At 37.1% G+C, this 21,480-nt stretch overlaps 1 protein-coding gene across 3 annotated transcripts in view; it reads left to right on the top strand.

The window, feature by feature from the left end:
- Positions 1–21,480, top strand: part of PTBP3 (polypyrimidine tract binding protein 3) — a 101,103-nt gene that overhangs the window by 12,671 nt on the left and 66,952 nt on the right. For 2 of the 3 annotated variants that reach the window (XM_082843452.1, XM_082843450.1), the window contains one exon: positions 20,076–20,160. In XM_082843452.1, coding sequence (XP_082699578.1) covers positions 20,127–20,160 — 34 coding nt within the window. In that variant the 5' untranslated portion in view covers positions 20,076–20,126. Of the gene's footprint in view, positions 1–19,995; positions 20,161–21,480 lie in introns of those variants that run through there. The other variant, XM_082843451.1, reaches the window with a different exon arrangement.

The following is a 21,480-nucleotide window of genomic DNA, read 5'->3' on the forward strand; positions in this document are numbered from 1 at the left end:
CCAAACATTAGCCACTCTTTTTAATTTTGTTTCTAATTTTATTGCAGAGAACATAGTATGTTCAGTATATTCCTTTGGAACATATTGAGACTTCTTTTATGAACTAATATGGGAGTTGGCAAACTATGGCCCAAGGGCTAAATAGGGCTCACTGCCATCTGTTTTTATGCATCCTGCCATCTAAAATGGTCTTTATACTTCTAAATGCTTGAAAGAAATCCAACGATTAATACTTTGTAACAGGTGAAAAATAGATGAGATTCAAATCTCAGTGTCTATAATTAAAGTTTTATTGGAACACAGCCATGCTCATTCATTTTCATATTGTCTGTGACTGCTTTTGTGAGTTATGACAGAGACTGTATGGCCCACAAAGTTTAAAATCCCTTACTATTTGGCCCTTTACATATAAAGTTTGCCAACCTGATACAATGTCTGTTTTTATAAATGTTTATTCTTAACTGGATGTCTGGTTCTGCATTCAGTGTATCTATTAGTTCAAGTTATTGATTGTATTTTTTTTTCTGGTCATATTTTTTATGTTTGGTCTATTACTTTCTAAGAGAAATGTATTAAAATTTCAATTCAACTGTTGATCTATCTTTTTTCCTTACATTTCATCAAGGTTTTTCTCACATTATTTTGGTTCCTGAAATCCACATATCCCTTCAGCTTCTACAGCTTCTCCATGGTTGATTTTGGAGATGGGAGTTAACAATTCATGTTAGCTTCAGACTTCAGACCAACCTATTTATTACTTAGTATGAAGTACAAAGGACAGTGGTAGCTTCAGGCTTCAGACCAACTCATTCTAGTTTCAGGCTTCAGACCCACCTATTTATTACCTAGTACAGTGAGTACAAAGGACTATCACCTAGATATGTTATTGTGAAATTTTAGAGTTCCACCGATGAAGAGATGATTCAGAAAGCTTCCAGGGAGGTGGGGGCAGAAAACAAGTCAACTTCAAAGAAATGAATGTCAGACTGGCATCTTACCAGCCCTACTATATGCTAGATGAAAATGGTGAATCTTTTCCTAATTTTCTTAGGAAAAAATAATTTTTAACCCAGAATTCTTGGCTGTCAGATGATTAGTTATGAGGATAGAATTTTCAGACATGCATGGACCCAGAAAGTTTACCTTGGTGTTTACCATCATTTAGGTAGTTGTTAAGATTGTACTCCAGCAAAATAATAATGTGAACTAAGGGCAAGGAAGACAGAAGTTCAGGAAAAAGTTGAGCCAACCCAGATGAAAAGTGAAAAGAAGACCTTAGTTAATAGCTATTCGGAAGTCCTAGAAAGCAGTCATTCTAGATTGAAGCAGGAGAAAAGGGGGTTTTAGGAGGGAGATCTTAGGAAGAAAAATGAGGACTACATAGAATGAGTGGTGCCATGAAGAGTTTGGGGAAAATATGAAAATATGATGATAATAGTGTGAGGAAAATAGTTTTAAAATGTCACGGAAAGCAAAAATTAATGAATGAATAAATAAATAAAAATGTCTAATTATGAACCAAATTAGAATGTAGCATAATGTTAAGAAATTGGTAGAGTATAATAAAGAATCCATTTGATCTTGATTCTAAGAATAGTCTTTTTCAAGTGGTTCTAAGGTTGTGACATTAGACGCGTAGAGTAAAAAGTGAAGTGTTCCAGGATTATGTTTCCTTGAACAATATTTATATAGTAATAAAAGTATAAATGCTGTTTATTGATTTTCAACTTTGAGTCAACCTTTGGACAGGACAGGAATGGACAAAGCCCAGAATGCTATTGTTGGAGGGCAGAATGTAACAAGCATACCAATAAAAGTAAAAATGAAGTTGACAGAGAGCAGGAGGGAGGGAGGGAACAGATTACTAGCCCCAAAAGCTTTCTTTCAAAATGGAGAATCAAGAGGTAATGTCAAATTGACAAAACAAGCAGTAAAGATACAAATGTAGTATTTAAAGTTCAAAGATACTTACACAAGAATTAAAATTAAGAGCATATATTTCAAACATTGAGAGAACAGAAAAAGGAATTATAAGAGATAAACTAAGTTTTCGTATTAGAGGTCAGCCAGTTTATTTTTAAAGTTGATAACTATAAGCATATTATCTAATGTTGTGGTGGCAACCATTAAAATAAGAACTGTTTAACGATTCTGTTTGGGTGGAGAGATTTGCTTTTATCATATAGACTATTTTGTAAAATTTTTTATAGTACACATATTTGATAAAAGTAAAAATTAAATTCATGAATAAAAGTTACAAGGACAAAAGTAATTCACCAAAAAATAAATTCAACTGTGTGTATAGGGAGATCTCTCATTCACATTGTTGTCCCCCTTCTTGTCTTTTCCCCAAAGATAACAATTTTATTAGTTTTTTCTTTACCCTTCTAGTACCTTTTTAATGCAAATATAGGCAACTGTACATATTTTTTCTTCCTCTTCTAATATAAAAGACAGCATATTTCTGTGCACTGTTCTGCACTTTTTTTCTCCAAAACAGGAAATCTTCATTCAAGAGAGGACTCCTGTGAGTCCTGAGGAGTTGTATAGCAGTTTTAGGTGAAAGAAGAAATAGCCACATCCATAACTAGTCATAGATTTCGAGATCTCTCTTAATTATTGATAGGATAAATAGGCAGAACATCAACATTCTGTTCACCAGTACTGCTTTTGCCTCCCTCTCCCAGATTAAAAAAATGCATTTTATCCCTATCCTGCTGGGTATCAGTATATAAGAAGTCATTTTAAAAGGAAATTTTGCATATCTATTATAATATTAGACTAATTTTACAGAAGAAAAAAACCTGTGGTGTTACTGTAACATGATACCCTAGGTCAAACTTAATACCCTAGTGACAGGGGCTGGATTCAAACAAAGGTTTGTTTCCAAAACCCATGCTCTGTTTTTTACCCCTTTGTGTCTATTGGTTTTAGGAAAACTAATATTCCAGATAGTATTTGGTTAATAAGCTCCATTATTTTTGGACGTTGGTTTGTTCTGGGATAAAAATAGTATACCATTGTGTTAGAGATGGAAGCATAGCTTACAGTCTGCTGAAGCAGTGAAATATACTTGTAGTTTCACTAAGGTGAAGGGGAGATTGGAGTACAACCCTGTTTTGTTTTGTTTTTTAATTAATTAATTTTAGACTGGGTTGGGTCTTTGTTGCTGCGCACGGGCTTTCTCTAGTTGCGGTGAGCGGGGACTACTCTTCATTGCAGTGCACGGGCTTCTCATTGCAGTGGCTTCTCATTGTGGAGCACGGGCTCTAGGCGTGAGGGCTTCAGTAGCTGTGGCACGCAGGCTCGGTAGGTGTGGCTTGTGGACTCTAGAGCTCAGGCTCAGTAGTTGTGGCGCACAGGCTTAGTTGCACCGCGGCATGTGGGATCTTCCCGGACCAGGGCTCGAACCCGGGTCCCCTGCATTGGCAGGCGGATTCTTAACCACTGCGCCACCAGGGAAGTCCCACAACCCTGTTTTTGTGATGCGTTGGAATTCCATCTGTTGAGACTCATAGCCATTCACTCTGCTCTTTCTCAACTAAAGTAACATGAAAACTAGCCTATGTTCATACAGTGTGGCTATTATAAAATTCAGAGGTGCTTTCAGATCATTAAATGGTGCAAGAAGGAATTTTAAATTAAAAAAATTTTAAAACATTTTTGCAATGATAAATATGTTCCGTAGAATTGACCAAAAATTCCCATGAAATATATTTGATTGAAAGACCCAGGTATGGAGCTTAAAACAAATGTTGGCAAAATTTTTAAAGTTCATTTTTTTTTCAAAATGAAAATAGCCCATTTCCCTTTGATTAAGTAATGTTTAAACACAAGTGTAAAGGAGAAGGTAAAAGCTAGAAATAATAATTCCTGCTAAAATTTAGGTGAGTTTTCTTTTAGACCTTTTCATATGTTCACAGTATATGTGCATATTTATTATTAATTTGCTTTACAAAAATGGAAACATAATACATGTTATAACTAATTTATATGGCTTAAAAAATGAACAATATCTTGTGAGTTTATATCAGGTTGATAAGCTGGTCCTTTATCATTTTAGTAACCATCTAGTATTTCATTGCATGGATCTGTTGTAACTCATGTAACTAATCTCTTATTTATGAACATAGTGGTGGTTTAATATTTTAGTAGTTTAGTATAGCAGTTAAAAGCATAGACTCTGAAATTGGCCTGCCTGGGTTTGAATCCTGACCCCAGCTCTTTATTTGTAGTGTAATTTATATAAGCTACTTAACTCATTTATGCCTTATTTTTCTCATTCACAAAATGTTAATAGGCTTTCCAACTCTTTGTTATGAGAATCTAAAAAATTGTTAGGATTTGTTTATGAATGTGTGAGAAGAGGGAAGTTTCAATGATAGGCTTAATTTAAAAATTTGTACGTTTATATGTATTTCAGAAAATAGGTGTCAATATAATATTACTCTAGGGCAGTAAGTTATTAAGTATGACAACTAACCAAAACCCAGACCTTGTAATTTTTATGGGACATAGCTATGCTTTCCAGAATTCAGGTGATCACAGGACACCTTTGTTAGAAATAACATTTATTTATAAGCAGTTTTATGACCAGAATTGTGTCTTTTTCTGCAGCTGTATTGGAAGAGGAAGTTTTATTCTTGCCTTACAGCGATTTTTTTCACAAGCAGTTTAATAGTGCCTGTGGTTTCAAAGTTAAGCACTAATATTCCATTAGTTACAACCTTGAGGGGAAAAAAGAGAGTTGAAAGAGGTTTAGAACTTAAAATGTGGAAAGGAAAAGGATAGAACTAGTATTTTTAATGAATGAGCAATGAGATGTAATATTTTGAACCAACACTGATCACCATAGTATTGCTTAATGCTTAGCATTTTATGACGATTTGATAGTTCATTGATTCTAAGGCCCCCCCCCCTTTTTTTCCCATATTAACATTTCTGACATCAGGGTGCATCTTAGTGTTGATAATGTACTACTATTTGGTTGACAGCACTTTTTCTTTCTGGATATTAGATAAAATTATGGGGTCTTACACTTGAAGCCTTCTTAGATTACATGAAATATGTTTGATAAAGCACATAGAACAGTACTGGCACATATTAAACAGTCAGTATTAGCTATCTTTGTATTTGTTTATTTTGTTCTTGTAAAGGATGATTACATGTACATACCTTCACATACAGTTCTAACATAAAATAATGTCTAGATGTGGAATAAATGAATCAAAGGATTGGCATAAGATATTGAGAGGAAATTTGTTTATTAGACTGGAGAGCAACAGGTATGTCAGGTGAAAAATAAACCAGGCCTAGATTTTAATTGTACCAGCTACCCTCTCTGACCTATGTCGAATAATATAACCTCTGATTCTTTGAGGGATAATAATACCTACTTTGCAGAGTTGTGAGAATTGGAGAATACGTATAGTAAAATCTTTAAAATATCTGTTCACTGACTATAGGACAGAATATTTTACATTTAGGCCTATTTGGGATATCCAGGACATCTTTGACTTCTTCTTTTTCTCTCACTCCATGTCTAATTATTAGCAAATCTTTCTAAGTGTATTCATAATTCAACCACTCTCCCCAGTAACACTACCTTTGCCCCTCATCTGCATTATCACCATAGCTTCCTACTGGAGTCTCTGCATCTTCCTCTGCTTCATTACAAACTGTTCTCAACACTGCAGCCAGAGTGATTGTTTAAAAAGTAAATCAGGGCTTCCCTGGTGGCGCAGTGGTTAAGAATCTGCCTGCCAATGCAGGGGGCCCGGGTTCGAGCCCTAGTCCGGGAAGATCCCATGTGCCGCGGAGCAACTAAGCCCGTGCGCCACAACTACTGAGCCTGTGCTCTAGAGCCCTTGAGCCACAACTACTGAGCCTGTGTGCTGCAACTACTGAAGCCTGCGCACCTAAGGCCTGTGCTCCGCAACAAGAGAAGCCACAGCAATGAGAAGCCTGCGCACTGCAATGAAGAGTAGCCCCTGCTCTCCACAACGCAGCAGTGAAGACCCAACCCAGCCAAAAATAAATAAATAAAATAAATTTTAAAAAAGTAAACCAGATCATGTCACTTACCTATTCACAACTCTTTGTCCCTCGTTTCACTCAGTAACATATTTTAGAATGGCTTTCAAGGCACCACATGCTATGACATACCCTCCTTGTCTCTTTAGTTTTCTTCTCTCCTTGCTCACACTCTTTCAGTCACAGTTGGCCTCCTCACTGTTTTCTAGAACATGCAAGGCATTCTATCTCAGTTTCCTCGACCTACAACATTCTTCCCTCAGATGCCTATATAGCTTACTCCTTACCTCCTTAAGACTACACTTAAATGTTACTTGCTCTTAAATCTTTCCTTGACCACTCTATTTAAAAATCACAGTTCTCCTCTTTACCCCTCGTTGCTCCTTATCCTGCTTTTTAAAAAGCATTATGACTTTAAAACATACTACACAATTTTCTTAATTTGATTGTTACGTGTTTCCTTCTGCAAGATTGTAAACTCCACATGATAAGGGCAGGAATTTTTGTCTGTTCACTGGGATTTTCCCCAGTGCTTAAAGACCCTGGCATATAGTTTGGTGCTCAGCAAATATTTGTTGGATCTGTTGAGTGAATGAATATTATTGCTAAAACACTTTTACATATTGAAGTCAATATGTATGATCTATGCCTATATAGTAGGAACTAAATAAATATTCAAATGAGTGGCATTTGATTGGACGTCATGAATTAGAAGGCTTTTGGAGGAATAATTTTGCTAGTCATTAAAAAAAGTGTTACTATTTATTGCTAAGATGTCCATATAAAATGAAGACAATAAAAACCATTTTATTGTCATAAATGGGATTGTAAACATTGTCACAGCTGTATATTTGAAGAATTTACCCCATCTTTACCACCTTGTTTATTCTCATTGTCTTAAAATCTCAACAGTGGCAGCTTTGGAAAGGAAAATGTCACAAACAAACAATTTGGTAACTATTCTTTTTTTAGGGTAACTGTTCTTTAAGAAATATGTTTAGAGATAATCACATTATTTAGTAGATGAGAGTGTTGATGGGGCCACAGAGTTTGTGGGGATATGACCTCCAAGTCACATGTGAGGCTTTGGGGTTTGGGTGTGTTTAGAGCAATAGGAGCTGTGAATAGGTGAATGTTAACAAAAACCTAAATGTTAAAAAAAAAAAACTTGGAGTTATCACTTACTGCCTCACAATTACTCTGAAACCTTTACTGAATATTCAGTTTATTCCCTTGTCTTTATAATTATTACTCTTTTTTAAGCAAAAATATTTTGAACACAGATTCCATTTCATTATTAGGTCCTGTAGAGGGGGATATAAAGGTGAGTTATCAGCAAGTGTATATAGTATGGTGAGACTCTACATAATAATATGTTTTTCTGTTTATGGAAAAACATAGTAACAGAGCAGGATCAACTTGAGTTTTCTGTTCTGTGAAGTGTTTACAAAGGGTCACTAGGCCTTTTGCTAGAAATTTTACAGAGGGGGCTACCTTAGCTTTAAGGTAGGACTTGAATATTAATTTCAGTATTTAAGTTTCTTTTATTTAAAAAAGATCTGGAAAATTGTGAAGTTTTTTTGATAGCTCCTTTTTTATGGTCATAGTATCTTGGTAGACTAAAACAAATGATGTCTTATTCTTGAATTTCATGTGCATTTTAGGTATGGTCTGAAGTTTAACCATGAGTTAATGGTTTATTTTCAGAATCTTCCTTACATGTTATTTTACTGGCTGTTTCTCAGTTGTGTGGATTGCCTTTTATTATATTAATAATCTCACTTTAATGCTAAATAAAACCACTTCCCATCAAATTTGATAATAAAACACTTTGTGCTGCTTAATGACAGTATTCTTTTGCTTTGTTGGCCCAGTGTATTTAATTATTCTTTAGCAGGAGAGAGCTTCAGTAATTGATACTTGAGGCAGTGAAGCTGACTGGTGTATTGACTTAGCCAGAGAGCTAACAAGTCCACAGAACAACTGTTGCACTTATGTAAATTTACTGTGTGTTTCTAAGGAGACTGTTGATCCAGTATTGTTCATGCCCCACCCCCACCCCATGATGTCTTCATGATTTGGTTTGTTAAAGCCTTTTTGTTTAATGTTAATTTGTTTACCTGTGGTACAGAGTCTTTTCTTTCACTTTTTAACAATTTCCTTATGTTGATCATCTGTAGTCACTCATCCAAATAAGCTTTCCATCATTTTTTTTTAGAGTCTTCATTCTGCTTATCTTCCATCTATCTCTTAAACTATAATCTCTTATCATAGCCATCAGACCTTTTGAGAGTGAGGGGGAATAAAATGTGCCCCTTTGGCATGTTGATTATTTTGAATTAAAGATACTTAATAAACAGCCAGGGACTTCCTTGGTGGTCCAGTGGCTAAGACTCAGCGCTCCCAATGCAGGGGGCCTGACTTCAGTCCCTGGTCAGGGAACTAGATCCCCCATGCCGCAACTAAACATCCCCCATGCCGCAACTAAAAGATCCTGCATGCCTGCAAGTAAAAGATCCTGCATGCCGCAACTAAAGATCCCAACGTGCCGCAACTAAGACCTGGCGCAGCCAAATAAATATATAAATAAATAAATATTTTTTTAAAAAAAGAGGAAAGAAACAGCTGGTGCAAGAAGGACACTGACCCTCCTTGGTCCCCCTGAAAACAGGAAATAAATCTCTCAAGTGAAAGTATCCTCCTTATACTAGGAGAGTAGAAGGCATCCTTATCACCAGAGATAGGAAATTCAAGGCAGAGAAGGGTGACTAAACAAACTTTGTTACTTCTTTATTAATTTGCTACCCCAAGCCCCGCAGACCCTTTGTTTTGTCAAATCTTCACAAATAATTGTTTCTTTGTCTAAAAGGTATAAAAACTGCATGCTTTTGTCACTTCTTAGAGTCTCATATCTTTATGAGCTCCTGTATGTATGAAATTAAATTTTGTTTTTCTCCTGTTATTCTGTCTCATGTCAGCTTAATTATTAGACCAGCCAAAGAACCTAAAAGGGAAGAAGGCAAAAGTTTTCCTCCCCTACTAGACAGATACTCAGTTTTACCTAGGTCTGCATTGCTTTTCCTTGACTATAATAGAAAATTACTTTTCAGACACTTAGGATATAACTGTTAAGCAAGTAGTCTGTAATTATAGGCAGTGATGTGTTTTCAGGAGAAAGAATTTATGTCTAGGAAAGAAAAGTTTTGTTTTTTTTAAAGAAGGGAATCTTTAAAGTAACAGAACTGATTGTGTTTTTCTCACTTTTTACAAAGCTTACAAAGTAATATGACTCCTGGGATTTGAGCTTTATGATATTTAAAAACCTTTATTTTCTGTAATCTGAAAATGAATCCTTGGGGGAAAAAAGCTTAGCCAGTAAATTTTGATTATCAGAATATTTTTTTTATGACTACATTTTCAAATGTAAGCTCTTTTTTCTTTCTTTTGTTTATCATATCCTGAAATTATTAGGGTCCAAAAGTTACCAGTTTTTTTAAAGTATCATAATTATTTGAGATATGTGTTGTTTATTCTGTATGTTAAATGGTAAACCCCATCTCTGATATGAAACAATTTCCAGATATGAAACTTTTGGATCAAATATTTTAATTTTTCTTATTGTGTAATAAGACAATAAAAATAAAAATAGGCATTCCATCACTTCACTGGATACTATAGAGTTTGCTTTATTCATGCATTATTCTACACATATTCTTTTTGAAAGTTCTTCCTGTTACTATTGAAAGATCTAGTAGAATTATCAAACTTAAATGATTTTATTTTGAAGGCTCTGTAATGTTAACCATTTCCTTATTATAATAGTTTATATTTTGTGTAGAAACATTGAATGTGACAGTTAAGATGTTGCATTAATTTACTTAGTATGCCATATAAATTTAAGTTAGTTTTTCCAGTTTTTCTGTGTTTGACTATTTGATCACATTTTTAGACTAAATTTTTCTTTTACAGTTAGAAATCCAAATGGTGATTTAGAGGTGAAGAATAAAGGTTTAGAAAAATCTGTTAAATGAATAGTTTTATTATATGTGCTCTACTGATTCATCATTTTTCCATGAGAGGAATTAGGCCAACTGTGAAGTTAGGGAACACAGTCCACAAAAGACTCCCCTCACTTCTGACAGAAATTGTAAGTCCTGGGGGTTTCCAAACCACCCTCTGGTCCCATAATTTGCTAGAAGAACTTACAGAACTCACTGAAAGCTTTTGTACTCTTCATTACTGGTTATTACAGGGAAAGGATATAGATTTGAATCAGCCAAGGGAAGGAACACATAGGGCAGAAGTCTGGGGAAGTATCAAACACAGAGCTTCCTTTGTCTTCTCCCTATGGTGTCAGGACACATTACTTTCCCAGCATCAGTGTGTGACAGTACTCATGGAGTCAAACCGGGATGCTTACCGTGCTTTGGTGATTACATTTTTATTGAGGGGCTCCTTTATGTAAGCATACTTGATTGCTCTTGAGGCTGATCTTAGTTAAGTCTCCTCTAGCCCCTCCAGGCGTGTCCTGACTCTAAGACTGTCTGGTGACCCAAAGCCCCTCGAGTTAAAAAAAAAAAGACACTTTCTCAGGCATGACCTTACAGGGGGTTTAGAGATTACCTCCCAGAAGGAGGGGGCAAAAGCCAGACCTCTCTTTGAACAGGGTTAAATTCTTTGCAGACTGTGAGCCAAACTCTGAGTAGTATTAAAAGTGTCCAGAATTAGAGTCATGTGCCAACTCTAACAATATTTGAAAGACCTCTATAGAAGTAAAAATGCTTCTTAGTAGTCACTTGTAGTGTAGTAGGAACTTGAAGTTACTATATACTGTTAAGCAGAAATTTGAGATTTCTTGCAGTTTTACCATCTTTTACCTTCACTCAAAAAGAAAAAAATTGTTTCTTTTACTTCTTAATATTTATTCTATGGATAGAACATAAAATATGGAAAATGCTATATTCTAAATTAATACAGCATAACTTATGGTATCAATAAATTACAAGTGATGCTAATATTTAGTAATAGGGGAATAGTTAGTATGCAATTATAGAATTTTAAGAATCCATTAAAAATAATTATGGAGACTGTAACAAGGTGACAAAAGCTTATCAGTTAAAAGGATTACAGAGAGGAACATAGATTCATATTATAACTTTGTACAGTGCATGTTACGATAAAACAGGGGGCTTACCTGGTGGCGCAGTGGTTGAGAGTCCGCCTGCCGATGCAGGGGACACAGGTTCGTGCCTTGGTCCAGGAGGATCCTACATGCCGCAGAGCGGCTAGGCCCATGAGCCATGGCCACTGAGCCTGCGCACCTGGAGCCTGTGCTCTGCAACGGGAGAGGCCACAACAGTGAGAGGCCCGCGTACTGCAAAAAAAAAAACTATCAAAATGAAAAATGATCTAGCTAATTAATATCTACAGATCTTTTCCTGAGATAATTGGATAAGTATGCAAAGATGCTTAAATGAGGATTGTTATAGAGAAAAATTTGACCTCCTTTTTCTCTATAAACAAATATCATCAGTGTTCTGCAGGAAAAGTTCTAATGCCCACATGCTTTATTCTTTCTCATTCTCAAAGGTTAATCATAAATGGGACTTTATTAAATCTCCTTTGCAATCCTGTACATTTTGATTTTATTAAAATCCAGTCTTTTATCAATTCATCTGACAGAAGGAAATTTCCTTTTTGTTAGTATCAAAAAGTTTGTTTCTTTCTAAAACTTTAGAAAGTTTCCTTTATTGAAAGAATATCTTTCACATTTAGGAGATTGCTGTTCAATACTAATTACATTGCATACATATAACTATTGGCATATATAGCTTTTGAAGAGAATTGAGTAATGAATCATTAGTATTTATTTGCCACTGTTTAATGAGAGGTGTGTATATTAGAAATATTAATCCTCGGAGCAACCTATGAGTATGGGTACCATTATGACCCTCATTTTGCAGGTGAACAAACTGAGCCTTAGGTTAAATAATATGTAGTATCATATAAAGGTAACTTTGTGTAGCATTTTCAAACCTAGATCTGGTCTGCTCTAGAAGACTACATTTTAAACTGCTGTACTATTATGCTTCTGTGTTCATTACAGCATCTGTTTATAGTAGTTCTCAGTTGGCTACACGTTAAGAGCTTTGGAAATACAGGTGCTCAAACCTCAGCCTAGAGCTACTGATTAAGAATCTCTGGCGTAGGACCTGGTATATAGTATTTATTTTAAACTTGGATATGTGATTTTAGTCTATAGCCACGGCAGAGAGCCGTTATATTGTACGTGACACTATGTTATAGGGCATGGGGGAATATAATGAAGTTATAAGGCACAATAATAGACCTCAGAGTAGCTGGGAAAAAACTGTGTACATATTTGACAAAGTGTGTGATATTGATGGTTATATACATAGGAAGAATATATTACGTGAAGTGTACTAAAACCTAGAATCTTGCACATTTTAATGTTGAAAGACAATCAAAATTCAGGTCAATCTCTTCACTTTGGGGTTGAAAAATTTTCCAGATGTGGTATTAATTATCTCTGACCAGTAGGTAGGACTGGATATGTTGTGAAGAGACAGTGTTTGAGGCAGGAGAATAGCATAAAAAGTAGCAGAAATAAAGATGATGTATTTGGGGAAAATTACAAGACAGGAGTGTTATTGTGAGTAGGAGGAGCTTTTAATCACCATCACAATACATTTAGACTTGATTCAATAAGCAACAAGGAATAATTTCACTTTAATAGTTGATTGGAGATTTGTTAGGAAATTAGGTAACAGTTTATTGAATGAGATAGAAACAGAAAGAACGATGAGTAACTCATTTCTCTTCTCATATTGAAACCGAAATGGCATGTGTGCATTAAGTAGACCCCAACTTTTTTGGATTCTTAGCTGGCAAGCCTTGTCTGGGGCAGACCTGTGTTAACAGTTTAACACCTTCTCTAGATGCCTTTTTTTTTTTTTTTTTTTTTTTTGCAGTAAGTGGGCCTCTCACTGTTGTGGCCTCTCCCGTTGCGGAGCACAGGCTCCGGCCGCGCAGACTCAGCGGCCATGGCTCACGGGCCCAGCCGCTCCGCGGCATGTGGGATCTTCCCGGACCGGGGCACAAACCCGTGTCCCCTGCATCGGCAGGCAGACTCTCAACCACTGCGCCACCAGGGAAGCCCCTCTAGATGCCTTTTAAGTAATCTCGTGTAACTCCAAGAAAGTGCTTTCCTGAAAATTTGTTCTTTCTAGCTTTTTGATAATGAAATTACAGAGTAAGAATTGGTTCCTCTCAGCAGGTAACTTCTTTGGAGGGTGGAAAGATGTTTTGCGCTTTTGGTTCTCTTATCCTCTCTTTGAAACATCTGACTTTTGTGACACTGCTTTATTCTTGTTTTTCACGGATCTGTCTTTTAACTCCTTTGGTAGAATTCTGATTTGTCTCTCCCTTGAGCTGTTGTATCCCTTTGTATTTTGTTTAGGAGAGGCTATAATATTTTCCTAAAAACTTTTCATTTTACAAAGAACCATTTGCTCGTAACATAAAGTTGTGTCATTTTTCTGTTGTATGTTATCTTTTGATTCCTTCCTTTTCCTTATGTATAGATTCCCATAAGGAACTCCTGTGGTTGTTCTTTGAATGTTGCTTGTTTTTGAAGGGACACCTTCTGGACCACCATTGTATACAAGGAGAGTGTGAGGGATGAGCTCTGAGAATGAGCTGTGGTAATTGACAGCTTGACCAGTCTTTTCTTATCCACTCTTGAGGGTTGAACACAGTGATGATGGTGATGACTATTCTAGGCTGGCAACAAGTCTTTCAAGTCAGTAGGAAGCCTCTGGCTCAGAATGATGTTATCTCTCCATAGTTGTGTTTTGTTTTGTTCTTAACTTTTTATTTTGAAAAAATTAGAGATTCATAGCAAGCTGTAAAGGTACTACAGAGAGGTCTTGTGTACCTTTCACAGTTTCCCCCAATCATTACCTCTTACATACTTACACTATCAAAATAAGGGCATTGGGTTCCCGTGCATTTCTTGTTTGTTTTGTTACTAAAACACTGTGCCAAGCCCTGAGAGGATTGCACCCCCCAGTGTGTAACACATCTTGTGTCTCTGTAAGCCTCTAGCAACTCGTATCTTTTGAACAAATCCACTTTGGCATGGGGACAACTCAGAATGCAGTTGACAAAACTGACTCTGAAGCAGGCACTATTTGAGCACGCCCCTGTAGAATACTTGTTTGCAACTTGCTGACTTCCGTTGAAGCACGTGTGTGTGTGTGTGTGTGTGTCTGTGTGTGTGGGGGGGGGGGCCTGTGCACGTGTGTATGTGGGCTGAGCCCTGGTGGGTCTAGAAACTCTACTCGCCTCCCAAGAGCCATTCGATCCTAGGAGAAGCCCCCACTGGCCAAACTACACAGATCTGGAGGGCCTTGGGTGGACCCCAGAGGCAGGCTCGCAGTTGGAAACCAGGCGCGCCGTCGTGCTGTTGCTGGGGTCCTGAGCGCTGCCGTTCACCCCAGAGCCGACGCGGCCTTCCAGGCAGGCACGGCCTGGCATTTGCCTCCCTGCTGCAGCCGGCTCCTGGGTTCTGCAGGATGGGCTCCGCGGCCACACGGCCACCTGCCTTCTCTGGCTAACTTTCCTGTGCACAGAGGGGAGGCGTGTGCGGGTGTGAGGTGCGCCTCGGTTTATAACGTGGCTGCAGCACCCTCACTTCCCGGCCTCAGGTGAGATGTTGATTGATTATTGCTGAGTAACTTCTCGTGGTAGAAACCAGATTTCTTTCAATATATTACATATGGATGTACACACTCATGCGAAATATATGTACTTCGAGGGGATCTATTTATGTTCCATTGGGAGTCATTCTTTCCTATGAGGAGTCTCACCTGCTGCTTTGTGTGTTTGGTCAGATTCCTGGCACGCTTTGTTTCCTGTTGTTTAGTGAAGATGCTCTTTCTGGGGAAAAAAACCCAAAACAACAACAATAGGGTGGGATAGGGAGGGTGGGAGGGAGACGCAAGAGGGAAGAGATATGGGGATATATGTATATGTATAGCTGGTTCACTTTGTTGTACAGCAGAAACTAACACACCATTGTAAAGCAATTATACTCCAATAAAGATGTTAAAAAATAATAATAAAATAAATTATTTAAAGAAAACAGCAACAAAAACAAGGGCATTGACATTGATACAATGCCTGTGTATAGTTTTGTTTCATTTTATTGCATGTGTGGGTTCATGTAATTCTCACCACAGAACTAATCCATCACCGCAAAGATCTCCCTCATGGTACCCTTTTATAATCATACTGACCATCTCTCCCAAGCTTCTCTGCCCCCTGGCAATTACTAGTCAGTTTTCCATCTTTATAATTTTGTCATTTTGAGAGAGTTATATAAATGAAATCATAGAACATGTGAGTTTTTGTGTTGAGCATGTGATCTTTGAGATTGCTCTTTATGTTTAGTTTTTTAAGAAACCACCAAACTTTTCAGAGTGGCTGTACCATTTTACATTCCTTTCAGCAGTGTATGAGACATCCAGTTTCTTCCACATCCCTCACCTGCATTTGGCATTGTCACTATTTTTTATTTTAACTGTTCTGATAAGTATGTGGTGATGTCATGGTCTTAATTTTTATTTGAAGTGATCTCTGTGGTTTTGATTTGCATTTCCTTAGTGACTCATGATGTTGTGCATCTTTTCATGTGCTTATTGTCTGTATATTTTCTTGGAGAAATGTCTGTTCAGATCCTTTGCCTATTTTTAAATTGCATTATTTTCTCTTTTTATTATTGAGTTATAAGAGATTACGTTCTGGGTACCAGTCCCTCATCAGATAGTAGATTTGCAAATATTTTCTCCCATTTTCTGGCTTGTCTTTTCATTTTCTTGATGGTGTCCTTTGAAGTACAAAAGTTTTTACTTTTTATGAAGTCGAATTTATTTTTATGAATGTATTTTTTTTTCTTTTGTCATTTGTGCTTTTGTTACCAAGGAACCATTTCCTAACCCAAAGCCACAAAGATTTACTTTTATGTTTCCTTTTAAGAGTTTTACAGTTATAGTTTTACATTTACGTATACACCCTTCTTGAGTTAATTTTTGCATATGGTGTGAGAAAGGGGTCCAATTTTCATCTTTTGCAAGTAGATACATAGTTTAGATATATAATTTAGTTGTGACTACTTTTTGAACTCTATGTAAATGCAACAATGTAGTATGTATTATTTTGTGATGGGTTTCTTAACATGAGATTTTTGTATGTTATTGTGTAGAGCAGTAGTTCATTCTCCTTACTGTAAATCATTGAATGAATTTACAAAGATTTGTTCATTCTGTAGTTGATGACATTTGATTGTTTCCAGTTTGGTTACTAGAAGTAATGCTGCTGAGAACATTCTAATATGTATAGGTGCACATAGCAGGCAATCTCTTGAGTGTATGCATAGGAATAGAATAAAAGAGATCCTAGGATACTTATATATTCAACTTTAGTATATTGAATCAGTTGTACCAATTTACACTCCCACTAGCAACATATAACAGTTCTCTCACTTCACATTCTTATCAAAACTTGATATTGTCAGCCCTTTTAATATGTTTGTATTTCATTGAGGTTTTAACTTGCATTCCCTGATGACCATTGAGGTTAAGCATCTTTTCATACGTTTATTGGGTGTGATATTAGTCATTTAGATATGGTTTAGAAAAACATTTCTTGTGTACTTACAAAGTTGGTGGCTATTATGGAACTATACAGTTATGTTTTTATTCTGGGAATCAGGCTGAAAGAGTAGCTTCTATTTGGGATATGCTCCTCTTGTTTCAGAGGGGAAAAGGAAGAAAAACGGCAGAAACTAATTCTTTCAAAAGTTCTGCTTGGATTTAGGTCATGTCCATACATACTCCATAGGCCAAAGCATAGCACAAAACTGTGCTCAAGGTCAATGGGTCAGGGAGGTATCCTCCACTCAGAGGCATTGAAAGTCACATGGCCATAGGTGGGGATGAATGATTCTTTCACAGGAAAAGAAGGACACAAATACTCAGGAACAGTAATAAAGTATACCACTTGACTTGTGAGGTGCCTGTTCAACTCTCTTGTCATTTTCTGTTACCTTGATTTTTTTCATATCAGTTCCTAGTGGGGTACCCCCCCGCCAGCCTTTCTTCTTTTTCTTAGTAAGTTCTGGGTATACAATCTTTGTTGGTTATATGTACTGCAGTATTTTCTCCCACTCTATGACTTGCCTTTTTAATCTCCTAATGATGTCTTTTGTTAATAAAATTCTTTTTTAAAAAATTGAGGTATAATTAATAAATAACATTATGTTTCAGATCTACAACATAATGATTCAATATTTGTATATATTGTAAATAAAAATTATAACTTCATTTTTGTATAGTTTATCAGTTATTTTAAATAATTGTGTTTCTTGTTTAAGAAATCTTTCCCTACCACAAGATTATGGAGATACTTTTTTCTGTTATCTCCTAGAGTCTTTATTGTTTTGTCTTTTACGTTTCAATCTGCAGTCCACCTAGAATTAATATTTAGTTGACATTTTAACATACTCCTGCAAGTCTAGAAAAGAGCTCAAGTGATCTCTAAGTTCGTCTGTCCTTCCTTCCTTCCTTCCTTCCTTGCCGCGTTGGGTCTTTGTTGCTGCGTGCAGGCTTTCTCTAGTTGTGGTGGGTGGGGGCTACTCTTCGTTGTGGTGCAGTGGCTTTTCTTGTTTCGGAGCACGGGCTCTAGGCACACGGGCTTCAGTAGTTGTGGCGCACAGGCTTAGTTGCACCGCGGCATGTGGGATCTTCCCAGACCAGGGATCGAACGCACGTCCCCTGCATTGGCAGGCGGATTCTTAACCACTGTGCTACCAGGGAAGTCCCTCTAAGTGGTTTCTAAGACCAAATTAATTCAATTTACATGTAGAAAATTGATATTTGATATTGACACTACACTCATATGTGTCGAAAATATATCTATTAGTAACACATAGTTTATCAAATTCCTCATATATAAAAACATGTTGGGCATGTTTAACTTTTTACTACATTTAAAACTGCAAAAATTCACCTTTCCATATCCACTGGCTATACGAAGTCTGTCTTTGTCTGCCAATATCTGTATTTCACATATTCTCAGGAAGACCTTTGCTTTTAGTGAGGTCATAATCCAAGTCTTTCTGGAATTTGAGATTTTCAATTTTATTTCATCTCACGCGCTCACTTAGTTCCTTTCTCTTATTCCAAACTGTCTCTATAAACTTACGGGTGAAAGACCAAAGGGAATAATTTCTAGATGTTTAATACAGGAATTGTTTAAATAATTGTATTTATATTATGCAAACGCATTGGTGGTTTGCTTTTCTTCAGCAAAGGCTGAGGTTGTTCCCTGCAGAACTGGTCCTTACCCCTAAACATTATATCTGTCGGAGCACTGTTGAAGTTATAACTTTTGTAGAATAGTTTGGAGATTAGGTTTTATCATCTAGTAGACTGAAATATTTGTTCTTAAAAGTTGACCGAGCTTGGGAATTCTCTGGTGGTCCAGTGGTTAGGACTCCATGCTTCCACTGCGGGGGCCCGGGGTTTGATCCCTGTTTGGGGAACTAAGATGTTACAAGCCGTGTGGCACCGCCAAAAAAAAATTGACCGAGAGCTGAACAAACTACCAGTTGAAATAGGTTGTTTTTAAATTTATACATGGTGTTTATTGTACTTCCTAGATATAAACATTTTAATCTTGGTAAAAGACCTTATGGTTTTACAATGAAAAGGCTAGACTGACTTGTCTTTCAGCTTTGACAGTTCAACTCTGGAATTGGTCAAAACTCTTACCTGAAAAAACGTCTAAATTACTTAAACAGTAGTTGTTTAAGAAATAGTACACAGGGCTTCCCTGGTGGCGCAGTGGTTGAGAGTCCGCCTGCCGATGCAGGGGACACGGGTTCGTGCCCTGGTCCGGGAAGATCCCACATGCCGCGGAGCGGCTGGGCCCGTGAGCCACGGCCGCTGAGCCTGCACGTCCGGAGCCTGTGCTCCGCAACGGGAGAGGCCACAGCAGTGAGAGGCCTGCGTACCACAAAAAAAAAAAAAAGAAAGAAAGAAATAGTACACATTAAAGATCATTTTAAGGATTAATGAATAAAAAAAGTCACTTATTTAAAGGATTTGACCAATATAGAAATAAATTGCATCTTTGTGTTCAACTTTTAAAAATACACATCTATGAAAAAGTCAAGGGAGTGCTACACAATTATTTGCACACAAATACTTAAAAATGTACTACAGGACTTCCCTGGTGATTCAGTGGTTAAGAATCCACCTGCCAATGCAGGGGACATGGGTTCGAGCCCTAGTCTGGGAAGATCCCACATGACGCGGAGCAGCTAAGCCTGTGCATCACAACCACTGAGCCTGTGCTCTAGAGCCCATGAGCCACAACTACTGAGGCCCGCGCCTAGAGCCCGTGCACCGCAACAAGAGAAGCCACCACAGTGAGAAGCCTGCTCACTGCAGTGAAGAGTAGTCCCCACACCGCAACTAGAGGAAGCCTACGCGCAGCAGCGAAGGCCCAACACAGCCAAAACAAAAGTCATCAGTCCTTTATAAAAATATATATATACTACAAAACTTAACATACTTAATATACCAAAATGTATTTAAAATATACTTAAAAATATACTACAAAAACAATGTCAGGATTCAACCCCTAAGTATGGTTTTTGACACTTCAGATGTAGTATCTCAGAGAACTGAGTTTCATTCAAAAGGATTGTGGAATTATGCCCCCAATTATGTGATGGCAATTCTCTTTCTTATAACTAACAATCATGTGGATGTTCAATAATTTTTGTTTACTATTAAGTTCACTTCCAACCTTTAGATTTTATGATTCTTGAAGACTTCCCCTTAAGTGCCTTGATATTCAGATTAAGTAATATTAGCTTTTAATATTTTTAGTAGTAAATATGGACCATTATCCAAGACTTGTTTTATTAACAGAATATTGCTCTTGCTTTTCAGCGGGGATCTGATGAGCTTCTTTCTTCCGACATCGTTAACGGACCTTTTACCATGAACAGTTCCACTCGTTCTGCAGGTGTGTATGGTGAGTTTTCATTTTTTCAAAATCTGAGATGTTTTCTTTCTCTGGGTTTCAAAAATTTTCTTTTCACAATGTTCTTATTTTGCTCATCTTATAAACATGCAGTGCTATTATTTACAACAAAATCTAAAATTTGTGGCAGTGAAGTTCATATAGATGAAATTATTAGTTACAGCACTTAAATTTTAAGCATTAATTTGGATTTAATTAGATAATTACTTTTTTGACTGACATTCTTTGTAACATAGTTGTGATAAAATTATCACAGTAAGTAAAATTACAACATAGTTGTGATAAAATTATCAGTAAGTTGGTGATCTAGAACTATTGAGTAAAAGAGCTAGATTTAAAAACTTGTGTTGAATGATGATGGATTTAGAGTAGAAGTATTAAAACTATAAGTTCATGATTTTAAAAATAAATGTTCTTGAAGTTTAGGGACTATAAAATGAATTGGAGGAGTGCAATACTTGAGAGAGAGTGAGCAGTTAGGAGGCTATTGCTGTATAAGAAATCCTAGTAAGGGTGGAGAATTTGTACTATAGCAGTAGTAGTTGTGATGGTGAGAATTAGAGAACTTAACAGAAGGTGAAATAATTGATGGTAATTGGTGATTAATCGAATGTTTGAATAAGGAATTCCATTGATGATTTATAGGTTTAGACTTAGATAATTGGATAGCTGAATTGTGGTGCCTTCATTTATATTAGAAAGTACGGGAAGAGCAGGGTTGGACAAGCAGGTTCAGTTTTTTTTGTCTTTTGTTTTTTTTTTGGCCGCATGGCATTGGGATCTTAGTTCCCCGACCAGGGATCGAACCCGCACCCCCTGCATTGGAAGCACAGAGTCTTACCACTGGACCGCCAGGGAAGTCCCCAGATTTTTTTTTTTTTTTTTTTTGCGGTACGCGGGCCGTTGCGGAGCACAGGCTCCGGACGCGCGAGCTCAGCGGCCATGGCTCACGGGCCCAGCCGCTCCGCGGCACGCGGGATCCTCCTGGACCGGGGCACGAACCCGTGTCCCCTGCATCAGCAGGCGGACTCTCAGCCACTGCGCCACCAGGGAAGCCCAGTCCCCAGATTTTTATATATTGATTTGAGGTTCCTCTGGGGACATCCAGATGGAAGTGTGAGATAGGTAGTGGGTTCTGGTCTCAACATCATAAGAGAAATTTGGAAGTCAATATCATAATACACTTAACAACTGAAGCCATGAGAGTGGAGAGTTTCAGAAAAGGTGAGATCTTTATCCAGATGTTTTGGTGTTATAGGGAGTTAGGGAATGAGTAGACCTCACTTTCCAGACCCTGAGTTACATGATGTT

The sequence above is a fragment of the Leucopleurus acutus genome, assembly GCF_964270905.1.
Source record: "Leucopleurus acutus genome assembly, chromosome: 7".
NCBI lineage: Eukaryota > Metazoa > Chordata > Mammalia > Artiodactyla > Delphinidae > Leucopleurus > Leucopleurus acutus.